Below are 27633 nucleotides of genomic sequence, written 5' to 3'. Positions count from 1 at the left end.
AAATTAATTATATCTGTGTTTATTTATCTTGCTTTAAGGTTTTCTCAATAAAATATAGTATAGGAAGCTTCCACAAATATGATCAGCGTCCATCACCCTAGGTTTTCAAAATGAAAATTTCCTGATTGATCCATTATATAGAAATGTCATGAGTCATTCATAAAACCTTATAAGAAGAATTTCATTGTAGGTCTTAAAAATACAATATTGGTATGCACATGAAATTATTACAAAATCTTGGCTCAAATCAGTTTTAAGTCTCAAAAGTAAAATTTTATTAATATAAATCATATTAATTAATTCAATTACTATTTTAATGCCATATTTATGTTTTCAACTGCCTAATAGCATCTGGCAGTCTTTTTAAATGTTCGTTAATATAATGAAACACATGAGAATGAGTTACAGAGATTGTTCCAATTCTTTACAACTATGGAAACTGACATTTCCATGAGTCACAACTCCTTTCATCACTTCCAGAAGGCATCTGTTTCTTCATCCGAATAGATTCCGAGCTTGTCTATTGGTGCTTCAAGGTCATCGAAATAAATGTCGGCTGAAGGATCATCAACAGCATCACTATCATCTTCTGAATTTGCAGCTGCAATCCTTTCTCCAATACTTCCTCCTCAAACAAAAGAAGATAAAAAACTCAGGTACCTATATAATCCATAACGTTTTGGGCAATAGCCTGTTTTTTCTTTTCCGACTACTCTATCCAATAAATAAATAAATAACTCACTTTGCCTACGGTAAATGACTTGATATCTTGATGTGAGTACAGTGACTGTTGAAAAAAGTGACATTCTCCAAATAAGCTACTCAGGGGTGCCCACCCAAGCCCAATGATTCTTTTGACCCTTTTATGGGTGCCCCTGAGTTACTGTAAAGTAAATAGAAAATTAAGAGATTACGAACACTTGAAAAATGAGGATTATATTGCAGTCTTATTTCGCCTTGGAAGTACTGTGTACTGTGATCCAATCATTTCAAAAGTAATTATATTTTATAGTTTATCTGATAATTGGACTTTGATGAGCATTTGCTTCATCAATGAAGTGATTGTGACTGCCTATGATGGCTTGAAATAAATAATTCGAGAGTATATAATTCTAATTTGGATTCGATTTGGTATTATATACCACTTTTTAAGCAACAATGTACGAGAAATAATGTCCATGGAATAAGTTGTTCTCGTTGTGCTATATAAAATGGCAATCGCTTTATACTTAATAGCAATTACTAGAATAATCTGACTGGGCTCAATCTCTTGAACCACTGTTATCAATAAACAAAGAGATAGGCCTATGCAAAAGAGTTTAAACTTTACCTGATCCCAATCTCAACAGATCATTTTCGGCTGCATGAAACGTTTGCATTTTTGCCATTTTCAATGCTTCATCAAGGTCTACACCGGTTTTATGCTTTTGTAAGACAAAGAGCATTTTTTGCACTTTTCCAATATCAACCTCATTCAGTAAAGGCCTGTGCCGTGCCACAAGATCCTCAGCCAGGAAAGTTAGATTCGATTTTTGCTTGAAGCCTCTTACGGGCATCACTCGCTTCCTAAGCTTGTTGGTCTTTTGATTTTTGTAGATCAGCACAATCGAAGGTGGAACCAAAATGAGTCCAATCTTTTTCGGTACTGACGAGTCATACAGCTCTTTAGAGGTCGCCATTCTATTCCATGTGATCAAAGCTCCCTGAAATGAAGGGAAAATACAGCTTTTGTGCACTTGCTTTGATGTTTAAATTAATTCATGTAACTAGAATTTTTTCTGAATTTGTTTAACTGAGGGGAGCTCCTTATTTGATCCAAGATTGCATTTAAATGATAAATGAGAACTGTTGCCTTTTTGTATTTTTTACTTTTGCTTGATTTATGTGGTTTCTAGTTTGAATTTTTTTTCTTGTTGTTTTTTATTGTAGTGTGTATGACGCTTTCAATATTGTCAAGTGTGCAACTTAATTATTGAATAAAGTTGATTCGATTCGAATTGTTAGAGCCAAGTGTGCAACTTATTAAATAAATTTGATTTGATTAGAATTGTTGGAGCGAATCCTTCTAATAATGAGATCTCATGATTAACTGGAATAGAGTTCAAATCTCTCATTAAAATCACAATTATTATTGATAAACTTCCTGAGAGAGGAAATAACTCTTTGAATAGACTTTCGTTAATTTTTATAGCAAGCACTTTATAATTTAATAATTGGTCAACTTTCCAAAAACAGTGCAAGAAGAAGCGTATAGAAACTGGAACTCGATTCAAATTCAAGTAAGGTAGTGTACACTATATTATCATCATCTTGTTCGTAAATGTTGACATAGTTAAAGGGACGGTGCTCGTTTATTGTATCAGTTTAGTGATAGAACAGGTGCATCTAGTGGATAACAACACAAGTTGGTGAAGGTCAAACTCGGTGAAGGTGGCTTCACCATTAAGTGCATCAAACGTGCTAACGATCTGAAGATCGGATTTCCGACGTCAACGTGTACTTACAGCGCTGGTCTGTCATGGCTACTGAGAGGGTGAGTCAGCGCACAGGGCGTCGGGACGCTGTGGAGGAGGAGGAGGATGAGTGTGAGGAGGGGAGGTAGAGGTGGTAGAGGAGGAAGAGGAGAGGGGGTGGAGGAGGAGGAGGAGGAGGAGGACGAGGAGGAGGAGGAGGAGGAGGAGGAGGAAGAGGAGGAGGAGGAGTCGACGCTATTGATCGGCACCACATCAAGCACCTGCTCTGGAAAAGCGTCGCCATTACAACGCCATCACTCGCACAGCACTTCCGGCACTTTTCCTGAATTTTCCTCCACCGATGACTGTTTAAGGTAACCAGTGCTACCTTCTTCCTCATCATTCGTATCGCTTCACCAAGCATGCTTCCACACAGCTGCGAATCATCTCAATAAAACATTGTTTGTCTAAAACTACCCAATCAGCAATCGATCTTTCCTACATTGTACCTGTTGAGAAACAACACACATATCAGAGCCCTAGTCAACATCAACCCTTGACTGGTTTTCACTATTTCTACCTACCACACTATATTTATTTCATTCCAATCGTACAAAAACATCATTCGATATTGAACAAATTTGTTGTTAATATGATGTCGAAAAGGACATAATTTGGAGACACTTGAAAATTGGTGGGTGAATCACCACCTACTTGAACAATAAAAATATACCGACTACAGCTCATATTTGAGTTACTTAAACCTTGTCAATGATTAATCTACATCTCCAAACAATTTACATTAATAATATTTTAATTGAAAAACAGCGTTTTGTGCTAATAGGGATAAAAGTGTTGTTATTCAATTGCGCAGTTCAAGGATGTTCAATGTCAATGGCTTGAAGAGTTTTGTCTGTAATATTGATTGAAGCTTTCAACTCCTATCATGTGTGAGGTATCATATTATTGTTGAAAGCATTCATTCAAATTGATATTTCTACAAGTTATAGGATGTAGATAATGTTAAGTGAATGATTCTGGCTCATTATTATTACCAATCTGATGCAAGAAGAGTAATTTTCTGTCTTTTAATATATAGGAAAATAGAAAAAATACAGTTGATATAGAAATGGCAATACATAGTATTATGCTGTTGTTTTCGTGTATTTCAAATAGAAATAAGCAAAAACTAAAAATTGGAATACTAAAATTGAAAATGAAAATTAAAGCATTGTTTTTTTTAGAGCTAACCCACTAGTATCAAGTATCTTATTTGAACAAGAATATTGATTGGTTTATAGTTCTATACTAATTGAATGATAAACATGATACAATTTTAGTAGAGGATCGAGGACTATAAGAACATCATTTTTTTGATTTCGAGCATAATTTAAATTTATACAATTCATTTTCTTGAATGGGTTGGAATTGTCTTAATTTATTTCAAAACCATCTTCATTTGAAAAAAAAGAAATTCTATACTATCCTGCAATAGATTGGCTATTTTTGCTACCATTCAATCAATTTAAAAAGGAGTGATGATGCTTCATACTAGTTCTCATCAGGGTAGCCTATATTGGAAATTATTCTATCAACAGTTGATGTTACTGTAGGTTCTTTGTCATATTCTTCCAAAAAGCTTTAAAGCAACATTACTGTATAAAAACAAATCAAAAAACAAATCAAAATTTTTTATTCACAATACAAACAGTATATAAAATGAAATGTTAATTTTTGTGAATATGAGTAGACATTGATGATGATAAATTTAATCTAAAAATTTCTTGAAAGTTGAAGATTGAATTTCGTACTTTTCTCGTACCTACTGGTGAATAAGAACTTGAAAAACATTTTTCTATTTAATTGATGCAATTCGGTGAAAACCCTATAAAAAATTCGTACAAAATCAATTCTCAATTTTCAAAATCAAATCTCATCCATGAAATGGATGCTTTACCTTCATTGCTTTGCTTTAAAATTTAGCTTCATTATGTAATATGTATACTTAGGGGGCACTAGCCAATCCTCTTTAACTTAGCTTGTTATTGTTATGCTTGTTATTATGCTTATTATTAGGTTATAATTATGCTTATTAGTATTATTATTATTATTATTCTTATTTTATATGCTTCTTTTTTGTGCTTTTTGATTGTTGTAATTGGTGTGTACCGTTGAAAAAATAAATAAATAAATATACGGTAATGAATCTAATTATATTTAATCAATTTCTACAACTTACAAAAAAACTTATTTACTGTATACAAATCACTTGAAATATCTCACACAAATTGAATATTATTTTTAATTAATAAGGTATGTTTCGATTTCCTAGAACCTTCAGTTCCCGATTTCAGTTCTAGTCGAGACGCCGATGAGTGAACATCGTTATCGGTTCGCTCTAGCCTGGGTCTCCAGCCTGGCGTGCCGGTCGTTGTAATACGTTATCATGTACTCATATAACGAGTGTTTATACTAAAAGTTGAATCGTGATCTATTTTTTATTATTATTAAGCGTGTATAGTGGTCAGTGACTATCAGAATATACAAACAACTTCTACGATGGGGTCTTGTTCCAAGTGTGCAAACAAAATCAAACATCAAAAAGATAGGCTTACGTGCTCAACCTGTAAATCAACTTTCCATATAAAATGTGTTAAAGTTGACTTCACGAAACTCGATAAGGATACGTGGAAATGCAACTCTTGTTTGGGTGAAGACTCGTCTGATTCCAGCCACAGTGATTCGCCGTTATCACAATCTAAAGACGCAATCCTTGCGTCCATAGCCAGTATGCGGACAAACATGGAAAAGCAGATTGGTGGAGTGGCCACTAATGTAACTGACATTAAGAATGAACTAGTAGGTGTCAATAGCGCTATCACCAAAATGCAGGACACTCTCGCACTGCTTGCATCTGATAATGAATCACATAAGTCGGAGTTTTTGAAAATTAGGGAAGAAAATGACAAGCTGAAAAAGACTGTTCATCTTCTTGATGACAAAATCAAAGATATGGAACAGTTTAGCAGAAAAGACAACATAGAAATTACAGGTGTTCCGTACAACCGAGGTGAAGATTTGTATGGTTTGTTGGTCAGAATCGCTGCCGTTATTGATGTCAACTACAACATAAACTTTATTTCAACCGTGCACCGCTTAGGCGTGACTAACGAACGTCCCAATCCACCTATAATTGTCAAGTTCATATCTAGAGACTACAAGTCTTCGTGGATAGGAGCTGCACGGGCCAATCGCAAGAAACTGACAGCTGCTTCGCTATCCATCAACTGGCCCCCAACCTCTGTGTACGTCAACGAGCATCTTTCCCCAATCAACAAATTCATCCTGGGAAACGCGAAACGTCTCGTCCGCGAGAAAAAACTTGCAGCTGCATGGACAAGGGATTGCAGAATATACGTCAAGAAGTCTGCAGAGTCCGGAGCACCAATCACGCTGATCAAAACTATTCAGCAGATGGAGAACTTCACGACAGATGAGTCGGTCAACGTCAGCGTCGACGCCTCGGGCTGAGGATGAGTACAACAATTATAATTTCTATACAATTAAACTGGGACTGGACTTTGGATTATGTTAAACTCTCACCTAAGATAAGGACTCTATTTGTTTTTTTTTCATCCTTCAAGTTATGACTCAAATATCTAGGTTTTATCTGATAGTCTAATTATTATATATATATATATTCTAATATCTATAATCATCTTAATATCTTCAACTCTATGACATTTTTTATAACAAAATAGAAGTGAATCACCCAGTTATTAGGCTACACTATAAGTACATTGATATAGAAAAGCTACTTTTGAATGAAGTGAGTTGTTTCTACTTAGTTGTTGCGACTACTAAATAGCGGCAATCTGAGAATCGTAGATTGGAGAAGATACGGAACCAGACGTGGTTTGTTTTTCCGAACTTGAATTTACTAAAATATACGATATTATGATCTTATAAGGGACCTTCAATTTTCCAATGTTCGCAATATTCACACAATTCTAGGTCATAGTAATTGCATTATTGTCGATATTCCTCTTTATACTATCATCAAGAAGTGTAGCGCCAACTATCTATGGCAGACAGATACAATATTTATATCAATCTCTCATGAATAGTTTCCCACGTTCCTACAGTAGAATTACTCAAAGTAATTCTGAGCCCAGTAGGCAATTTAGCTTCAATAATACAAATACAGCATATGCAGCTTATATGTATGTATGTGTGTATATATGTATGTGTATATGTATATATATATATATATATATATATATATATATAATATATATATATATATATATATATATTCATGTGTAGCCTGCAGTTGAACGCTCTCACACTGCTGTTATATAGTTGGTGACTTGATTATAAAACGCTTAGTTAGGATGTAAATATCATATCATTGTGTGAATGAATGAATAGCAATGTAAGCACTTACTGGTGCTACCCAGAGAGTAGCTCTCTCTTTCTATCCTCACTGGTGCTACCACAGCTCAATTAAGATTACTAAGCTTACTGTGTTTCACCAATATTGTAGGTTCAAATTCCACAAATGGATGAATTAATAACCATGAATAATATCGTAATGCCATTAGTTTCTGATAGGCTATACATATTTTTTTTTTCTATGCCACACATATATAATACCAAACTTGTCTTAAACTTATGCATCGTAATTTGTTTATCTTAACATAGGTCATAGCTGAAATTATGATTGTTTACGTTGTTATGAATAGGTAAACATTTTATTTTAATTATTTTATTCACAATCACAATCATAATTAAAATATGATTGGGAAAAGACAACAGGCATAGCCCAAAACTGTCTTCTCCCAAATTTTTTACAAATAAAAGTCTCCAAAAAGGAGGTTAGATTCCACTTTTCACTTCAAAAAGTCCAATTTACACTTCAAAACTAATGCCTAAACTAAAAATTTTAAATTTTGATATTTTAAAACTAATTAACATAGTCGAACTTAGTCTCTGTTGTGCAATGCATCTTGCATTGCACCTTGAAATTGCTTCAGAGTCAAGTTTGCAATCTGTGCTTGGGCTTTATTTTATCAGACCGCTGACCTATTCAAGCCTTCACTCTATTTTGTTCAACATAATTTTCTTTTCATCTATGGGTTATTGTCATCTAAAAGAAAAACATAAAAATAGTAGTAACGCTTTTCTTCCTCTCCTGCTTTAACATGTTAAATTAGTGAAACGAAATAGTTACATTTTTACTATAATAATTACTATAAATAACGGCTGTCACGTTGGGATGCTGATCATAAGGCACTAGAAGGTGGATGATAAGAGAATCGTTTGATGAACTTGATGTATCTCTAATAAGATGCACAGAGTGTGCTGATATATTTGACTTTCATGGTAAATTTAGTAATATAGATTCTATGGGAAACGGCAGTGGCATGGGCTTCTCGGTCATTCATCAGAACATACGTAGTTATAGACGTAACTTTGACGAATTTTTAACAGTATTACAGGGATTAGGGCATAAGTTTAACTGCATAATATTAACTGAGGCATGGCTTAACGACGACAGCCATCCAATTAACATTTCAGGTTACCATTCTTTTAGATCATTCAATAATCTGAACCAGAGCGATGGGTTGGTGGTCTACATCGATGAAGGACTTCCAGTCACTTGCAATGAACTGGTACTGGGCGGTCTGGCCACCTGTCTCTCTCTCACCTTTACCTGGGCGGGGGCGGCATGCGAAATTCTAGCTGTCTACCGCAGCCCCAGCACTAATCTAACTACATTCATAAACGCGTTAAACGTATATTGCAATGAACAATCGCCAGGTGTCGTCCGAATTCTGGCAGGTGATTTCAATTGCGATACGTTGAATGTTGCCCCTGGCTCTGTTGAGGAGCATTATATCGATATTTTGAGTGACGAAGGATTTGTGCCCTGTATTGACAAGGTTACACGGCCGGCCAGCGGAACCTGTATTGACCACTTTTTTGTCAAGCTTCCGCGTTTCTTCAATGCATCTTCTGTTATTCTGCAGTCCTCGGTTACCGATCACTATGCTATTTGCTTGAATATTTATCGACAAAAACTCATAAGCCGCCTAATACAGATAGAGTCATTATTAAAACAGACTGGAAAAAGGTGAGGAAAACACTTTCTAGTCACAATTGGAATAGAGTCATTGAACAAAACAACGTTGACAATGCAACAGATATTTTCATTGAATCGGTACAAAACATAATTGCCGAAAAATCACATGAAGTAAAAGTTTCATCTAGAAATACTCAACTCAAACCATGGATAACTGCTGGACTAGTAAATTCTATTCGACATCGTGATAAACTCAGAAAAAAACTCAATAGACAACCATTTAACTATCTCCTTAGAAATGAGTTTACTCAATATAGAAATATGCTACATTCAGCAATCAAGCGAGCCAAGTATAACTATTACAAAAACAAAGTTGAAGAAGCGACTGGTAACCCTAGAAAATTTTGGTCGGTTATAAACGAAATCTCAGGTCGTATAGATAATAGTAAATCATTCCCCGTTAGTGCATTCTCCCGCCCTGGTGAAGTCATCGACTCTCAAAAAACTAAAGAAATTGCCAACCAATTTAATCAATATTTTGCCAAAGTTGGGACAAACCTAGCAAATTCTATAATAACCCAGGATGCACCAGTAGTGAGAGATGATGAACATGCTGCGGACTCTGAATTTCAACTGCAACCGGTCTCAAGGCAGGAATTGGAGGAGGTAGTGAAGAGTTTGAAAGGGCGATCAGCTCCAGGTTGTGATGGAATCCCTACTAGAGTGATTAAAAACAATATTGACATATTAATACATCCTATCCTACATATAGTCAATTTAAGCATTCTGGTTGGACACTTTCCTTGCGCTCTCAAAACAGCCAGAGTAATACCTATTTATAAATCAGGCCCCAAAGGCATATTCTCCAATTACAGACCTATTTCTTTGTTGGCAACATTATCTAAAATAATCGAAAAGTGTATAAAAATACAACTGACTAAGTATTTAAACGAGTACAATCTCATCTCCAACTCACAGTATGGTTTTCAAAAGTCCAAAAATACATCTGATACTCTTTTCAATATGTCTAGGGCTATCTCAAGTAGTATTAAATCAAGAAGAAAAGTACTGATAACCTTTTTGGACTTGGCAAAAGCCTTTGATACAGTTGACAGGAGAATTTTAATAAAAAAACTTGTATCATTGGGGATAAAAAATATCTCTCTCCGATGGTTTAAGAGTTACTTTCACAATCGACAGCAATCAGTTTGCATAAATGGTGAAAATAGTGATAAAGAGAATGTTGAGTATGGGGTAGTCCAGGGAAGCACCCTTGGGCCACTGCTATTCCTAATCTATATCAACAATCTGTCAAAATTAGTAGTTGAAGGTGAGTTGTATCTGTTTGCTGATGACACAGCACTAGTGTCTACTGGGAGCACTTGGGAGGAGGCCTACATGAGTGCTTCAATTGATTTGTCAAAAATAAAGAACTGGTTTGATCACAATAGCCTTACAGTAAATGTGGAAAAAACGAAGTTTATGCCAATAGTTACAAGAAATCAAGCTGATCCAGGCTCTCTAATACTAACGATGCATTCTTGTAATAATCCCAGGTCTGCTGGATGTAATTGTAGTATGATTGAGCGCGTTGATCATTACAAATACCTGGGCGTTGTCTTGGATTCCAAGATGAGTTGGGTACAACATGTCCAGTGTGCTAAGAATAGGCTCAGAAAGCTGCTTCACGCATTTTCAGAGCTTAGTAATGTTCTGAGTGTGGATCAGTGCAAAGTAGTTTACTTTGCCTATGTCCAATCTATAATACTATATGGAATTCTAGCTTGGGGAGGGGCTTCCTCCTCAGTCATTGAGCTTCTCGCAGTCACCCAAAGATCAATTATAAAAACAATTTTAAAGAGAGACTTTAGATACCCAACAAGACAATTGTTTATCGAATTTCCCGTACTGAATGTTAGACAACTTTTTATTAAATCCTTGTTGATCCACATCAAAAAATACAAAACTGAACTTCTGGGAGAAACAGTTAACCATAGCTACTCAACTCGCCACAGATCCAATTACAGCTTTGAGATACCTCAGCTGACTCACGGCTCTGAATTGACAAATCCTTCATACCTGGCCCATGTCTTGTACAGAAATGTGCCAGGGGTGATTAGGGAAGCAGAGGCATTTAGTTTGGTAGTGTTTAGGAAGAGGGTGGACAGGTGGCTGTACCAGATTGGTTGGGAAGCTTCAGAAGAACTACTCCAATCTCGTTATGCTTGGTGACCAACACGACTTCAAGGTTTCCAGACAATTGATTGGTATTTATTTTATCATTGATATAACCGATTTGACTGTTTTGCCTTCTGGTTTATGCTTTTTTTTCATTCTCTCTTCTGAGAATTTCTGGAATCCCTGCCACTGCGGTCTTAAAAAAAATATTGTTATTTCTTCTTTATTTATTCTTTTATCAATCAAGGTATTAAGTATACTTATTCCTACATACATATTCCTACATACTCATTCTTAATATACATCAGCACATATATTATCTATTTTGTAATCAGAATATTAATAATACATCCATAATATAAGTGTATTCTCTATTATTTACTTCTATGAGCAGATTAAGCTTATTATGTATAAAGTGGAACTCCCCCCCTACACACAGATGGATAGTCTAGTAGGGAGATTCCAAAATATGTTGTATATTGTATTTCTTATTCGTGTATTATGTTTTTGGAAATAAACTGAATTGAATTGAAACCTTGATGTTGATTCAATCTTTTAGTTACTTAATTCTGTTAATTTAGGTGAATAGTTTCCATTTTTCAAAATCTCTTTTCATATTAGAAGACCTAGTCCTAACAGCTTCATCCAAAGACATTTGTGCAGCTATCATAATATAATTTATTCAGGCGTCGATTTGGTTGAAATGAGACCAGAGATCACTAATGACCACTTAACAGCCTAAATCATAATCTAGCTTGCTGAATGCATTCATTTCTAATATTACAATGACTCATCTTTGTCAAGGCAAAATGAAGTGCCTTATATAATTGAGATTGATTCATTTCAAGCCTAAGAAGAGCCATCTGGTTAGTTTTGAGTCTGATATGCTTTGGTTCATAGACTAATATTTTGTAAAGTATTTTGATTTTCCATTTAATATCTTCAAATTGGTATTCGTACGGTACCATACCTGTAGTAACTGAAAGGCAATATTGCTAATTTGAACTTGTTTTTCATTGAAAGATGATTCAATTTTAAATCATTTCAGCTGAATTATCAAGATTTTTTCTATTAATTTCAAGCTTCAAAGGCGTATTGTATATATTTACCCACTTATCAAACACCTTTGTCATGATTTGATTCTTCACTAACAAATGATTGCTGATTAATAAAGGTTTGCTGATTATGAGAGGCTTCTTACTGCGCATTCATGGAAAAGTTGAAGTTGTGCAGAAACCAAACAAAACATTTTCACAAGCAAGATTCTATTACACAATCAGAATGAGACGGATAGGGTTCTATAATCGTATCCCCTCTATCGAATTTTGTTACATCATCACAAGCTTATCTGAATAAACGAGAAAATATTTTCAATTAAACTATTATGAAACTTGTAAGTTTTCGGAAATGTCTTCATACTTTTAATAAAGTTCTACTGAATCATTTCTTTCCTTAGTCAGAAATTTTTCAGGATGGATGGTGAAAGCAAATATTAATGAATATCAGATTAGAATCTCTTATTTCATTCTCCAAAATCCACCTTTCCAATAAATTTCTGCTTTGTTGAGCAGGAAGTGAATACCGTCGTATCATTGATTACTTTATGGAGTGATCACAGCACCTTTTCTTCAATCTGTCAATACTCTCGTATGTGAACAATCCCATAAGAACCAATGTATTCTCTTTCTGTTCAAATTAGCTGAAATTTATTGAGAACTAGCTGGCCCGGCGAACTTCGTACCACCAAATAGTTTAATGCATCTCATGACAAACTTTAGCTGGATGCACACCTGAGGAGGTGCGATGCGGCATTTTGCATCCAGGTGCTTCTTGCTTATTTGGTTTTGAATAGCTGATGCTATTATCCATTTATTATCAATTTTAATTGATTTTATTCACATAGATAATTTTCTAACTGCAAATTAAATAATTTACTAAAAATCAATTAATTCTAAACACCAAAGACATCACAATTATTCGAAATAAAGCAATGTCTTCAGCGCATGTAAGTCTTTAACCTGAGGCCGCACTGCTGGATGGTTACACACAGAATAATAGTCATTTTGTTTTTAATTGGGATGTTTGGAATAAAATACATGGGCGGTTATAGAGCAACACACACTCTTGTCTACTATCTACCGAAGGCTGTTGGATGACGCAATAATTATAACAGCTGATTTTTATTTCTGTGTGTGGCCAGCCCACAAATCTTCTCCCATATGGATTACATGTAAACATTGAAGGACCGTAGGAAAAAGTCCTGAAGTCGGATTATAAATTTGATAGGCCATAAACCTGGTCCTGAATACATAACGAACACAACTGAAAAAATCATCAAATTCGGTGCACACACAAAAAAGTTATTGAATGTCAAAATTTGAGGCTCGATTTTTATTTATATAGATAAATATCTCTCATTCCTTATTCCTGGATGTATCATCTCTCATATATGGATTGAGCCTACTGCAAAGACGTTAGTATTATTCTCGAAATGTATGATAATATGCTCACGTGGTTCTTCTTCAATACCCGAATTGAACAATACCTATTTTGTAGAAATGAGCCTGACAATGGATGATTCTAAATTATTCAATTAAAGCTATGTTCAGATGACGCTCAAGATTGCATTGGGATATATGAGCTGGTATTTTCAACTCTCCAAGGCCCAAATATAACCCTGCATTATTTACTTTCTTGGTAAGGCGAGATAATCGTATTTATGTAAAAATTGAAAAATCAAAGTACCGTTTTTTCAACTTTATTTTATTTCTCACGACATGTTTTGAAAATGACATTATATATAGAAACGTGTCGTAAAAAATAAAATAAAATTGAAAAAGGGTTCTTTTATTTTTTGAAATTTTTATATAATAGGTACTGCATTTATACCGGCGGCACATTTCATCGTTAGAAGAAATGAAATAAGTTTAAGGAATGAAATTTCGGACCACCAACAGTGTTGAGTGTCATTTTCCAAGTGGTAGAGTGCCCCATCAGTTTCAGGCTTTCAGAAAGCATTGAAGAGAAATGTTGTGAGGAAAATGGGGGAAAGACAAAGATGGCAATACATACGCCTCTGAAGTAAACAACAGTAGACGACAGAAGAACTGGAGATAATTCGGGAGATTAATGGTGAATTGGACATGACTGAGATCGATCGTCTACAATATGAGAGCTTGCTTCACCCGAGCTTTTCCTTCTACATTGTATTTCTCCTCCTATAATCACTCCTGCTCATCAACTGCCTAGATAGAAAAAATCCAATTTTGTTCTCATCAGCCCAATAGTACAGTAGCGAGTTGTTTTGAACTGCTACAACCAGTTGTTTAAATTGAGCTCCAAGGAGCAGTAAGGTGAATATTCTTAGAGGTATAAACTAGGCTTTTTTGTATAGGCTACTCACCAAAACACAAGGATTGTAGAATAGTCACTGTATTTTTATGTTATATGAGGATATATAGACGATAAATAGATGATATATAGACTCTAAAGTCATTCAATCACATGAAAAACAATTTAATATAAAGCTACTTAGTGAGTTGAATAATATGTTTCCCTGAAAACTAATACCGTACTGAACACAATACCGTATATTAATTAATCACTTTAATGGTGTCAACATAATTTATTATTAATACCGGTAGTAACATGATCAGAATTCATTCATTTATCATTGTCTGATGAGAAGTTTGAATAATATGAAATAGTGCAGGAACATTAGATATGACAGCTTCAACAACAAATTAGTTTTTTTGCAACAAAGTAGATCAATATTCTGTTATTTCACATCATACATTAGGAGTATGAAGCATCCTCGAATCATTTCATGGTATATAAGAACATGAAAGGATTTGCGGAATATTTTGATATTGTGGATAAAAAATAGTATAATGTTTCTAAATATTAAAAAAATACTATATCAGGTTTGTAAATGATAGAATAATCTCCAATTTGATGTGTTATTTGAATAAATATAATTATAGCAGAGAAAGCACATTTTAAATCTACTTGATCTACGAGAATAACAAAAAGATAAAAACATTTCAATACGGTATGCTACATTCATAACAAAAATAAGTTAATTAAAAAAATGAAATTTTATAATTGAAGAACAGGCTATTCATAAAATTTTGTAGATTTGAGAGAGTGCTAACTGAGTTCGTACTTTCAACAAGTTGCACAGAGAAGAGCGAACCCATTTCCAAGATTCCTTCAGGGAAGTTAACGATCCAATATTGCCGCCGCATAAAATTCCATCTCACTTATTGAGAGCCTGAAGCTATTCTCACTCCTTCATCACAGCCAAGATCGTATTCCAATTCCTAACAGTCTATCTGTGAATGAGCTTGATTGAATGAGGAATATATTCAAGAAATTTTTTTTATATTCCAGTTCTTAACGGACTATCTGTGAATGTGCTTGATTGAATAAAGAAAACAAATATTTTACTATCCTAATTTTCAACAGACCTTCTGTGAATGTACTTGATTGAATAAATAAAATATTTTCAAGAAAAAGTGGCAGCGATCGAATGATGCTTGATTATTGTCCAGCTTATTCAAATTTCGTTTGCCCTTCAGAAGGACATTGAATATGGAAATAATTCTCACGAGAAACAAGCAGTTTTGTTTGCAACTAGATGTAAATGAACAAAGCGAGCGAAGGATTTGACTATTACTTTGAAAATGCGAATGGTGATGAGATGACAAACATTAAAAAGAAGACTTTACTCAAACTTCTAGTCATTTGAACAGTATCTAACTATAATCAGGCCTACTCATTTCTCGTATGTAGTTATAGTAGTTCTCTTCATTGGTGATTTCAATAGAAGAGAAACATAAAATAATCATACTTCTCTGTAATTTCAATGAAATACTTTACCATTTGTAGGCCTACTACAAAATTTGAACATTTTCTTGATTTTTTTCTTAGTGCTATAATCTACTACTTACTTAATTAAACAATTACAGTAACTATTTAAATCCACAAATATTTATATTGTACAATATTTTTGGACAATTTCTATCTAAATTTGGGAAAGGAATAGTTTTGGGCTTTAAGCCTGTTGTTCCTTTCCCATTCATTCATAGTTGAGAATTATATTGCACGTATTAATGAATAAATAAATAAATAGATAGAGATAGTTTCTATTGGATCTATAAGTTATCCACAATAGAAATTGTGGATGAAACAAAAAAATGTTCAGAAGGTTATTCAAGTAGCCTATTACCATAGAGAAAATATAGCATGAAAATATATTCCATGGTATAGGTCGTTTAAGCTCCAGATTTCATTGTTAACTCAAGCCGATAGTCTCAGTAGTTTTTTACTGAAGCTATAATGTGACGCTGGTAGCGCTATCATACACTACTGTATTCACCATACACCATACTGCATACACCACCATCCTTACACTCTCATCCAGCCAAAACAGTAATAATAGACAGCAGTCGATATCCTTCGGTTTGAGTTGCATAACGGAATTAAAAATTAACACTTGGCACAGAGATGTTCTGGAATTTCTCCATATTAAGGTGAAATGAAAAAATATTGCCAATTCCACTTAATTTATTTGAGTCCAAACTAGTTTCGATGCACTTGGCATCATCATCAGTGGTAGTCTACCACCAAGTGCATCAAAACTGGTTTGGACTCAAATAAATTATGTGGAATTGACAATATCTTTTTCGCTCCACTTGGATGTAATGAGCTGGTTTTCGTGCGTCATATGGAGGCCGAAAATGATTGTTTTCTGACCAGGCCGGTAAAAGTTTTACGGCCCTAGGGCTGTAAAATAACCTTGAAGTCAGCTGATTCTGATTTGATGTGAACGTGTTCACAAAATGGAATCAGTTTATGCTTCTAGAATTGAATAAGTATTCTGCAATAAGATACTATCATTTTATTTGGATGAATGAAAAACAGATAAGATATATACCGTATTATAAACTATTCAGAGTATTAATTCGATTTTAGAACTTCTAACCTAAACTCCCGAAGTCGACGACAACAAGCATTGTTGACATCCAGATTGGCCAATTTCAAGTGTGCTAAAACAGCTGATCAAAAAACTTTTTATTATTTGTGTTTATTATTCAAGAATCAAAAATTTATAATAATATCATCTTATTGTCATTTGGAAGAATAAAAAGTATAATTCAACCTCTTACATAATTGAACATAATCTTTTAGGTTATTTAGACAAATCAGAATAAAAAATAAAAATACTTGGACAATTTCCTGATATTCAGATTACCTAAGATTTGCTAGAGCAATGACCTTCCACTTTTGCTTATAATAGACAATTATTCTAATATATATATTGTTTATTTTTCTGTGTGGCGAAAAATAACGTTCTCACCATGGGCAAAAATGTTTTTCCGGCTCTCAATCTTTTCTAGTCCTCGGCCTACGGCCTCGGACTTGAAAACCGATTTCGAGCCAGAAAAGTCTCATTTGTTTTCTGACCAGGCCGGTAAAAGTTTTACGGCCCTAGGACTGTAAAATAACCTTGAAGTCAGCTGATTCTGATTTGATGTGAACGTGTTTACAAAATGGTTTATGAAACGGAATCAGTTTATGCTTCTAGAATTGAATAAGTATTCTGCAATAAGATACTATCATTTTATTTGGATGAATAAAATACAGATAAGATATATATTATAAACTATTCAAATTCGATTTTCAGAGTAGGATAGAACTTCTAACCTAGACTTCCGAAGTCAACAACAAGCATTGTTGACGTTGACATTTAGATTGGCCAAATTTCAAGTGTGCTAAAACAGCTGATCAAAAAACTTTTCATTGTTTGTGTTTATTATTCAAGAATCAAAACATTTATAATAATATCATCTTATTGTCATTTGGAAGAATAAAAAGTATAAACTCAACCTCTTACTTATTGAACATAATCTTTTAGGTTATTTAGACAAATCAGAATAAAAATAAAAATACTTGGACAATTTCCTGATATTCAGATTACCTCAGATTTGTTAGAGCTGTGACCTTCCTGTTTTGGTTTTGGAAGTGCCTAATAAACAATTATTCTCATATTTATATTTTTTATTTTTCTGTGTGGCGAAAAATAACGTTCTCACCATGGGCAAAAATGTTTTTCCGGCTCTCAATCTTTTCTAGCCGGAAAAGTCTCATTTTCGGCCCTAGGTGCGAAATATACTATTTATTTCACCTTAATAGTAATTACAAATTTTCTACAAAACTTGCGAATTTTGAATAACCAAGCAATAAAATATTCTTGGTTGATAATGCAATATATTTTTTGTAAACAGGTTTTTGGTCCTATAGCCTAAAAACATCTATCATGTATGTATTCTTGTGCACTGTATAATATGACAATAAGTAATTATTGAATTGAATTGAGTTAACAAAAAACCAGCTTGAAATTTGGAACATAAACGACCTATGTATACCATGGGATATCTTCTTATTCTAATTTCCTCTGTGCTATTACCTAATAATTTGAAATATGGTATTATTTTGATTATTTGAAGACATAATTGAAGTATTTGAGACTAAGATAAGAACGTTTTTGCAGGAGAAATGATAATGAAGCGATGTGGGATACTGTTGCTGTGCTGGCTGTCGGTGAGCCGGGCACAGCGCCAGGACGACAGCTTGAGGGGGGCCCTTGAGGCGGTCACCCGTCGTCACCAGGACATGTCCGCCGCACCACCATACTACATTGGACAACCCCGCACCTCCCAGATCAACGACGAGCTACCCTATTTCGAGAATCAAGGTTAGGAAACGCCACACATCCCCTTACATTTTATACTTTAACTATGATATTTAAAGCTATAAATATAAGCTTTATAGTTATTGAGCCTGGTTTTTGCAAAAATTGTTATTGATATTTCACAGACATAATTTATTTTTTACAAAAAGATAACCTCGTTCATTTTATAACAAAGGCTACATGTTGATAATAAAAAAGAATAATTCCACCTGTTCTTTCGCAATTATTTCACGAACTCTGTTCATTTTTTATGGTGAAAATCGTTCACAAAATGATGAAAACTCAACTTGGAATACAATTCAACTTATATGCTTATTCAACTTATTCAACTTATATAAGCTATGTTTCGCACTCTATTTCTCAAACTATCATCTATTTTTAGAAAAATAGGGATACTATGAATTTTTCACATTCCAGTAGCCTCATTAATCGTTATAATAGGCTATCTGATTGCAAGAATAGTTTTGGGATTGTGAATAAACCATCTCCATTTCTCAACAAACAGCCTACGGTATTGAAAAAATAGCACTAGTAAACTGACATCTATTTGGATTCATATAAGAGGTATATTTTTAAGAATATGAATTCATGAATTTCACAGCATATCAGAATCATTGGAAAATACTAAATTGAAGATATTTACAAATACTGAAATTCAGTTTTTTTATTTGATTTTTTTCTCTTGATAATAGACTAAATCCTATTGATAATTTAATGTTAAATATAAAATGTTGAATATATAATGTTATATATTGTTCGTTTCACCCTATACAAAATCCTCACATTGAAAAATGATATTATTTTTCCATTTCAGAGTATGGCCAACCTGAAGACATAGGCTACGGCTACCAAAAATCAGTGGCACCACACACAGCAGGGATTTTCGAGCCGATCGCTCTGCCCAGCACTGAGTTGGGCGCTCATGAAGCATTGGCCAACAACCACCTCCCCCGCATCACTGAGAGAGAACTCGAGCGACTCACATCCGACTTCATCGGAGACGAGCCGGACAACAGCCGACTTCTGGCTCACCGGTTGCCCAACGGCTACAAACGGTCGTCCGTTTTCCGCGAACGGGAAGAGCCCGACTCATGGCAGATGGCCGACGCGGAACCTGGCGAACGGATGAGGGGTCCTTCCCGCATGCGAAACGCCCTCGCTCTAGTTCGCAACTACGGCGGCCTTGACCGCGAACCAGAACAACTCCCAGACTCCACCGACCCCGACTCCTATCTCAGACTCCTCAACTACGTCTACCACAAGTACAAGGCTGGCTCCAACAACGAGTTCGACCCTGAAGATATTGGAGACGGTGACGTTGAAGACCTTATTGAGTACCTGGGTCGAGGTGAAAATCGAGACAGGAAACGGTCCGACCACAACGGTGGCTACGATTTCTTCAACTACCCATCAGCCTGGTACAAGCGCAGTGACCAGCGAATCGACACACCTCAAAGCGACGGCTTCTTCCATGCTTTGAAATTCCTGTCTGGTGATCGTGACGCTCTGGAAGCGATGAGAAACGAGGACGCACCGGGAGAGGATGACGACGAAGATGTGAGTAGGCTGCTGATGGAGCCGGGTCCCCGTGTCTACAGGAAACGGTACCCAGCTATTGGTGGATTTGACGACCGGTTTTCATACAAAGGTATAGCAAAACGTTTCCCAGTCACCAAGCGCTCGCTCAAGTCATCTTCTGGCCCCCAGAATAAAGCTGCACTAACACACCAAACACCCAACAACGCCGGTACTACCGATCCGGAGGTCGCCCAGGAATTGGACAATATATTCTCAGCTTCTGGTGAAGGTCACCACAAGGCTGCCGAACAGAAAGAGCAAAATTCGTCTGCCACAACAGACAACCCCAAACCTGAACAAAAGAAGAAGGGATCTGAGTTGTTTCCAGAGAAAAAAGAGAAGAAGGATGAGAAGAGTATGCATTCAGTGCACCGGAGAGACAAGGAGGTGGCCGGGCAGAAAGAGGAGACCAACCCGATGGACAACGATGCGAGACCCGTAGAGGTGAGGAAGAAGTCGGTCGACTGGTCTGAGTACTTCGGCATCGACAGGAGGCGTAAGAAGTCGGCCACTGATAGTTTCGACGACGATTGGCTGTTGAACCAATACCTGAAAGCTTACTCGGGTCCGAAGAAGATGAAGGCGCAATCTCTGAGGGATGCGGAGATGGAGGCGAAGAATGAGATCCCGGATGACATCGACGGGAAGCTGAGGGCGATGGAGGACCTGATAGTGGATGAAGCGCTCAAGTACACGGGGGCCAACCAGGGCCTGGCAACGGGGGACGAGGCGCAGATGCACAAGGTCAAGGAACGCGTCATGTCGCAGCTGGCGGCCGCCTACAGCTTGGAGAAGATGCGCCGGGCGCTCGGAGAATTCAAGTCAAGCATCAATGGTGACCAGCAGCACAAGCAGTCGCCGCATGACATCCAATTCACATTCACCAGCTTCCAACCAACCAACCAGCAATCCTCCACACCGCCTCCCTCTTCTGATGCTCGTAAGTAATCTATTATTTACTTCTCCTCATAAACAAAATAGTAACATATTAAAATTTCCAGACTTGATAAAGAAATTAGAAGAACTGTTAAAAAAATCAATAATCAAGCTTTTTTATAGTTCAAATTATAATGAAAAACCTTGGACGGGAAAAACAAGTCATAAACTTTAAATACAGTTCTCGTATTTATTCGCATGAAAAGAAAATAGTCAATTGAACCTTATATAGGACTTGAAAGTAGAGTCTTTTAGAAAAAATATCTCATTACTACTGCCATAATTGCATCCATTATCCTTCCTGTGTAGTATGGTACTGTTATTGTAAATATATAACTTTATGTAGTTAATAAGAACTATATGAAAACTTTTAGTACCCTCTATTATTTAAAAGTTTTCATATTGCTCTTATTAATTTGTAAAAAAGTAGCCCATTCAAGTGAAGTGTCTTTATGTAGTTGTTTTATGGACATTTGGATTACACACATTTAGGCATTAATGAGACGGTTTCATTCAAAATATTATCAATGGGATTGCTTTTCTGGTAGGGTAGCCAATTGCAAATAATTTGAATGAATTCAATAGTTTTCAACGTTCAGAAAACAATATTAGAGTTTTATTGAGTTTAATTATTTGAGGTCATTTGTATATATATATATATATATAGTGTATTTTGGATGATGGATATTTGGGCTCATGGGGAGGGGGATTGTAACCTGAACCCCCCCCCCATTCGCAACGCCATTGGTATGAATCCAATGTATGTACAAGGTTCAATTATGAATAACTTATCACGATAAAAATATAATTTAGGGTTATTGGTCTGAATATCAATAATAATTCATCACATTTTTATTGAGGTTATTACCGGTATTTTTTCTAAAACTTAGTACTCTATCAATCAATGAGTTTTCATCTGCAAAACTGTGCAAACAACTTTGACCGTGATATTATTTATAATTTTTTTAAATGTATGAATTCAGGGCTACTTTCTTGTATTTATAAAATAGAATTATAGTACCCTTTAAAATTGATGAAATATTAAAAATTATTAATTACTATTTGAAATTTCAACCTTTACAGCTAAGGAGGAGGCGTCAAAACGAGTGGCGGTGAAGAAAGAGAAGGCTGACACAGGAAAGAAGGAGAAGAAATTTGAGAAAATCTATCAAGAAGATATGGAGAAAAACTACCTGCCAATAGAGAAGCCTCTCCTCCATTCAGTGCCTCTCGGCAGATACTATCCACAGAAAGGTACAATAATCATTTAAATTTCAACTTTATTATTCATATTTTCGTGTTTATTCTAAACATAAATTGACTTTATAATTGATTCGATATCTACTCTCTCATCAATCATTGACTTAGTTCATATTATTATGAAATATGTTGCTATCAAATGGTTCCACATGGACAAATCCATTATCCTATTTTCGAGAAAGATGATATATTTCAATATATTATCCTCTGAGACATTATTGGTGAAATGTTGGATTATGAAGTGCGTAAAATGTATGATAAATGAAAATGACACCTGATATACCGTAATGTAAAATTAGTCAGAAATCTACACCAGTGTAAGTAATTCCTTGGGTGTAGCTCTAAATACACCTTAATAATCATCAACACACTTTTAGCATAAGCCTGAGAGTCAGTAATTTGGACTGGAATTTGTAATATTATACCAGAGATGCATTTGTTTATTGTAATATTGAAATATTTCTTCTATGTTTGGTTTTGAAGTATCTATAAATGTAAAAATCTACGCTGTGAAAATAATTAAGGACTGAAAATTCAACAACAACAAGACAACCTATTTGGGACTATGTTTAACCTTATCTAAATTTGGGAGTGGAATAGCACAAGGTTGTCTTATTTTTTCTCCCTATTATTTTGATGATGTACTTATTGTATCAATCAATCAATACAGAATCAATAATTACTCGATACACTGTGATGTCTCTGTGGTGTTCAAATTTCCATTGATATGAAAAAACTAATGACTTATCTATTCTGTAGTATACTGTATTATAAAATTGATCAATAATTGCAGTTGACTCATGCCCAATTCTGGATGAGATCGTGGGCCATTGCCGGCAGATCAGCATTTTGTCGGGCGACATGGAGGAGCTCTTCCTTCCTCTCTGCACGCTCCATCAAACCTGTACAATATGTGTAAGTATTTCCTATCAAACATAAAATAGCACAATTTCATATCTGCTCACAAAACTAATGATTGCAGATTTGGCTTTCAAAATTCTGTTAAAACTTTCCGGCTGTGAAAAGTAAAAAATAATGGAAAACGTAGAGATTATAGGTAGGTACTTATTGTGGAGGAGTTATATTCTACAAAATTTTTGCATGACTAAGATGTGATGTGGTATAGTGTGAAAATGAAAGTATATTGCCAATTAGAATATTCAAGACATATTACAAACACTTTATAATATGACATATCATTACAAATATAATTAAATAAACCTAAATACTCGAATACATAAATACTTAAATAAAATAAAATATAAAATCTAGTCATCACCAGCAAAAAGAAAATCTTTGCCCGCTGGTGAGAGTTGCAAAACAGTAAAAGAAAAACATAATATTTCGAAATAATGCAGGAAATTTAGGTTAAATTTAACTAATAATTACAGTAGAAACTTTAGAATAGTAGAGTAATAAAAAAATATTGTGCAGAGAAAAGACTATAAAATGAAAATAAAATAATTAGAATTAAATTGCTTTTTTTAAGGTTAAGAAAATATTCCCTCTAAATCCACTCATTGACGCTCTTTTTACTAATTTTGAAATCCAAGTCAAACGGTATTTCATTGATCAGTTTACTGCTTGTGTAAATTAGCTGCCTTCTGATCAATTAAAGTTTTGAGGATAAACTTGAAATTTCTCTGTTACACCCGGTCTGAAATGATAAGTGTTCTTGATTAGCTTTGGAAAGATATTTTAATTTTTTTAATATAAAGCTAAAACTATTTCATAGGAAAGGGTTTTAAAATGATGTGGTTAATTTTGTAATGAATAATGTATGAAAAAGGACATAAATTGAGATTCCATAAAAAATCATCTTTTATACGCTTTTCACTCACTTAAGCACGCTGCACACAGGGACAATATTGACGTCAACTAGACCTGAATTTAGTGGCGTATGCTGAAATTTCGTCTGTTGTACCTACGAGGCTGGTGTCTTCGTGTGATGGCGTTTTACACTAATAGTGGAAGCTACTGTTGTCCATGTGTGCAGCGTGCTATAGCACGAAGAGCTATGAGCTCAAAATGTAACCACAGAAAAAAACCAACCTCAGAAAAAAATAACCTCCTAATGAATAATCGTGTTCTTTCCTCCGTGCTACAACTTTCGAAGTGCTTACATACGAGTACCTTCGAAGAGCTCGATTTCCAACTTACTGACGACTCAATTTCCGATTTAATCATTTAATCAAATCATTTATTTCGCCATTTAAAAAAAACAACAATCACGAATAAAGAGCAAATCAAATATGATGAACAATAAATTTAAACAAAATACAAGTGTTAACTTAAAAATAAGAAAAATAATAATACAAAATCATAAATATCTCTTTACGTATTATATATGGCATCACCAGCAAAAGAATAAACTTTGCCCGCTGGTGACCGTTGCAAATCGAAAATAGTATAATAATATAAAAAAATCCTCATCATTGATTCATTTCTGAGAATGAAGAAAAGAGAAAAGTAAATAATTACTGTTCGAACAGGGCCATAGCACGCGATCTCGGCGCCCGGACCCTGACGAGTGCGACATGGCGTTTATGAACCAGATTGAGCCGGTCTGCGGCAGAAGCGCGGCGTGCCTCCACTCGGCGAACCGCATGATGGCTGGCATGGAGTCGCGACGTCAGAGGGGCGTCGCAGCCGAAGCAGCAATGGACGCCGCCTGCAACAACCCCTGTCTGGCACCCTTCCTCACAGTCCGACGTCGCCGATAAGCAGCAAGCTCATCAACAACACAATAATAGATTATAATATACTATAATAATAATCGATGTCACCCAATTGTGTGCGCTGACACACTCTAGTCCATACAGCCGTCTACTCTACCCCCACCCCCACCCCTATCTATCCATGTTGAAACAACTTATTCAATGTTACCATGTAATGCTTAATTCGAGTCAACGAGACTGTATCTCTGATGCAAGTCGGTATTCAACCGTTGTTGGAGAAAATATTGTGTGTATCTTTAAAAAATAAGTGTATTGTATCAGTTATATTGTTGAAAAAAAGGAAATTAAATATAAAGAAATGTGAGGAAAAGTTTTAATTTATCTCAAAATAATAATATTGTAATCTGATGTTCAAGATAAATATGTCTCAAAGCAAAAGGATTTGTTAAATAATAGTATGGGTGTGTCCAAATGATCAACTTATTATAATGAATGAAAAAGTTTTTATTCTCAAAAAGCAACATGTTACAAACATTTGAAATGTAAACTTTACAATAATTTAAAAAATAGTACTCCTCACCAAGAACGAGTCTGTGTGTGAGGAGGGTGATTATATCCAAAAGACAAGAACATGTTATGAAACTATATCTATCTATGAAGAGTTATTGCAGTCAGTTGTTCAAGAGAAAAGGGATTTGTATTATGGGAAATCTCAAAGGAATTTGTTGAAAAAATTTATTTGTATCTACAATAAATAACTATTGTAATTAGTTTTGTTCAAAAGAAAGACATTAAGAAATTGTGTAACTAGAATTCGGTGTGCAAACGCAACTCAACAATAATAATGCCGTTGTACAGCATTTGGAATAAAATAGTAGAATTTATTGTTTCTGGAATAATTCCCTCTTATTATTTGGGAGAAACAATATTATTATTGTGTGTTTACAAACACGAACAAGGTTGTAAAAATGCAAAACAATGAATCTCATAGGACCAACAATATAGATAAATGAATGGCTAACACATTGATATTGTTAGTAACAACTAAAAAGGGATAGTTTTATCCATAAATACTCAGATCTTACTTCTGAATTTTTTCAATAGATAACCAAATATTAACAAACACTCATCAGGAAAATTACGCTTGTAATCTGTGAAAATGTGTTAATAATGAGTCTGACTTATTAAATGTTATATTTTATGAAAGTTGAATAATTGTTACATACAACAGGACAACCTGTCTAATAGAATAATGTTACCATCCTGAAAATTCGATAAAAATGAATGTTCAAGAATTCAAGTATTTTTATGATTAGTTTATTATAATAACTGATGTGTAAAATCCCTAATGAAATGAATCATAAAGATCGATGAAGGATTATAATACAGTAAAAAAATGTAGATGATTTTATTTTGGCTTCCATGAAGTGTTTTCTGTTGAATTTCTAGGCTATTCAGATTGTTATATAATAATAATAATTTATCAATTTATCCTTGTTTCAATGCAATGCCAAATTAATTGGATCCATTTGGATATGTGATTTATTGCACTAATCGATAAGTTGATAACACAAGATGCTAAAAGGCCTAAAATAAATCTTTATAATATGAAACGACCTAATAATGTCATTATAAATTGCAAAATGAATACTAAGAGTTGCTGCCAACTATGTAATTTAAATTAAATTATGCAGCCGATCTTATTTCATGCTCATGAGTAGCAGGTAACTTGAAGAAATTTTCAAATTTCCAAAGTACCTAAAACGATAATTCATATTAACTTGGGAGAGGCGAGTCACTTCGACATTATGCTATCCTAATAAGATATTGGAAAGGGAAGTTGAAAAAGCTCTTTTAAAGATTGAGGAGCAAATTGTAAGACAAAACATATAATTGCTAATGAAGTGATCCTCATTTCACTGAGAAGTCTATTCTGTCATTTCCAAATAATTATTCTACTTTTCTGCACTGTGTGTGTTTTGTATTTCGGCTGGAATAGTGAAATCATGTACATCAAGATGTGACTATAAATTTACAAAATTGTAATCTAGCGAAATATCGCGATTGATATACGTAGGTCTCATAAAGTCAAATGATTCTCAATACAATAATCATAACTAGTTCTGAATTATAAAATTATTCATAAACTAGAGGTGATTGCAAATTTCACCTTTTCTCAGCCATAAAACCAAACTCATGTCTACAGCAAGAATGTATACAAGAGTAAGTAACTCGCTACGCTGTATGCGAGTAAACTGAAGTTTAAATTGTTTTTCATCACGTATTACTAGATCATAATGAGGATGATAAGTAACATTCACCTCAATTTTATAGGCCAACAGGTTTCATGAAATTCTGAAAGTTGATGAAATATCATGTGGTGTATTGTGTACTGAATTTTGTAGAATTTCCCACCAGAACCTTGACATTTGTTACATAAGAGAATCAAGGAAAAGAATTCGTGGACAATTTAAGGTTGCATAAAATTTTAAAAATCATTAGGCTACAAGTAAAGTGGATTCAAAAGTAACCACCAACAATAAACATAAAATAATTCACAATAAACATGTAACTCTGTTACAATAAACATAAAACTGATAAAATTATTGAAAAACTATCATTATTTGAAAAAGTTGTGTTTTATCTTTATGATCACGAAGCTCTTTATTTGAAGCAGTCATAATTGTTGAAGTAGTACCTAAGGTGCGA

General features: G+C 34.6%; 2 protein-coding genes across 4 annotated transcripts; one reads left to right on the top strand and one right to left on the bottom strand.

The window, feature by feature from the left end:
• Positions 1 to 240: 240 nt before the first annotated feature.
• On the bottom strand, positions 241 to 2635 carry LOC111059133 (centrosomal protein of 19 kDa-like). Of its 3 annotated transcripts, none has more exons than XM_022346758.2 (3): positions 2505 to 2635; positions 1331 to 1703; positions 241 to 628 (listed from the first exon to the last, which is right to left on the bottom strand). In XM_022346758.2, the coding sequence occupies exons 2-3, from the start codon at positions 1677 to 1679 to the stop codon at positions 471 to 473; spliced, it is 507 nt and encodes a 168-aa protein (XP_022202450.2). In that variant the 5' UTR covers positions 1680 to 1703; positions 2505 to 2635; the 3' UTR covers positions 241 to 470. The 3 variants fall into 3 exon arrangements, with proteins under 3 accessions (XP_022202450.2, XP_039275017.1, XP_039275014.1); XM_039419083.1 differs by having other exon boundaries at positions 252 to 625; positions 2441 to 2549; XM_039419080.1 differs by having other exon boundaries at positions 266 to 628; positions 2441 to 2549.
• A 53-nt stretch (positions 2636 to 2688) lies between these two features.
• LOC111059124 lies at positions 2689 to 26043 on the top strand. Its single transcript, XM_039419069.1, has 6 exons — positions 2689 to 2827; positions 18272 to 18475; positions 19287 to 20990; positions 22070 to 22240; positions 23040 to 23161; positions 24739 to 26043. Exons 2-6 carry the CDS (start codon positions 18277 to 18279, stop codon positions 24967 to 24969), a joined length of 2427 nt encoding a protein of 808 aa, XP_039275003.1. The 5' UTR covers positions 2689 to 2827; positions 18272 to 18276; the 3' UTR covers positions 24970 to 26043.
• Positions 26044 to 27633: the final 1590 nt, after the last annotated feature.

This window comes from Nilaparvata lugens, chromosome 1, assembly GCF_014356525.2.
Source record: "Nilaparvata lugens isolate BPH chromosome 1, ASM1435652v1, whole genome shotgun sequence".
NCBI classification, from domain to species: Eukaryota; Metazoa; Arthropoda; class Insecta; order Hemiptera; family Delphacidae; genus Nilaparvata; species Nilaparvata lugens.
The sequence above is the reverse complement of the archived record's forward strand: the minus strand, read 5'-3'. Positions and strand labels throughout refer to the sequence as shown.

What these genes read in the sequence shown, in the direction of transcription:
- LOC111059133 (XM_039419080.1), bottom strand. An exon ending in TCTGTTGAGATTGGGATCAG is followed by an intron (nt 629 to 1,330) that starts GTAAAGTTTAAA and finishes CTTTTGTTTGAG; the next exon opens with GAGGAAGTATTGGAGAAAGG.
- LOC111059124 (XM_039419069.1), top strand. Translation starts at nt 18,277, where the DNA reads ATGATAATGAAGCGATGTGGGATACTGTTGCTGTGCTGGCTGTCGGTG. An exon ending in ACCCTATTTCGAGAATCAAG is followed by an intron (nt 18,476 to 19,286) that starts GTTAGGAAACGC and finishes TTTCCATTTCAG; the next exon opens with AGTATGGCCAACCTGAAGAC. An exon ending in ATCAAACCTGTACAATATGT is followed by an intron (nt 23,162 to 24,738) that starts GTAAGTATTTCC and finishes CTGTTCGAACAG; the next exon opens with GGCCATAGCACGCGATCTCG.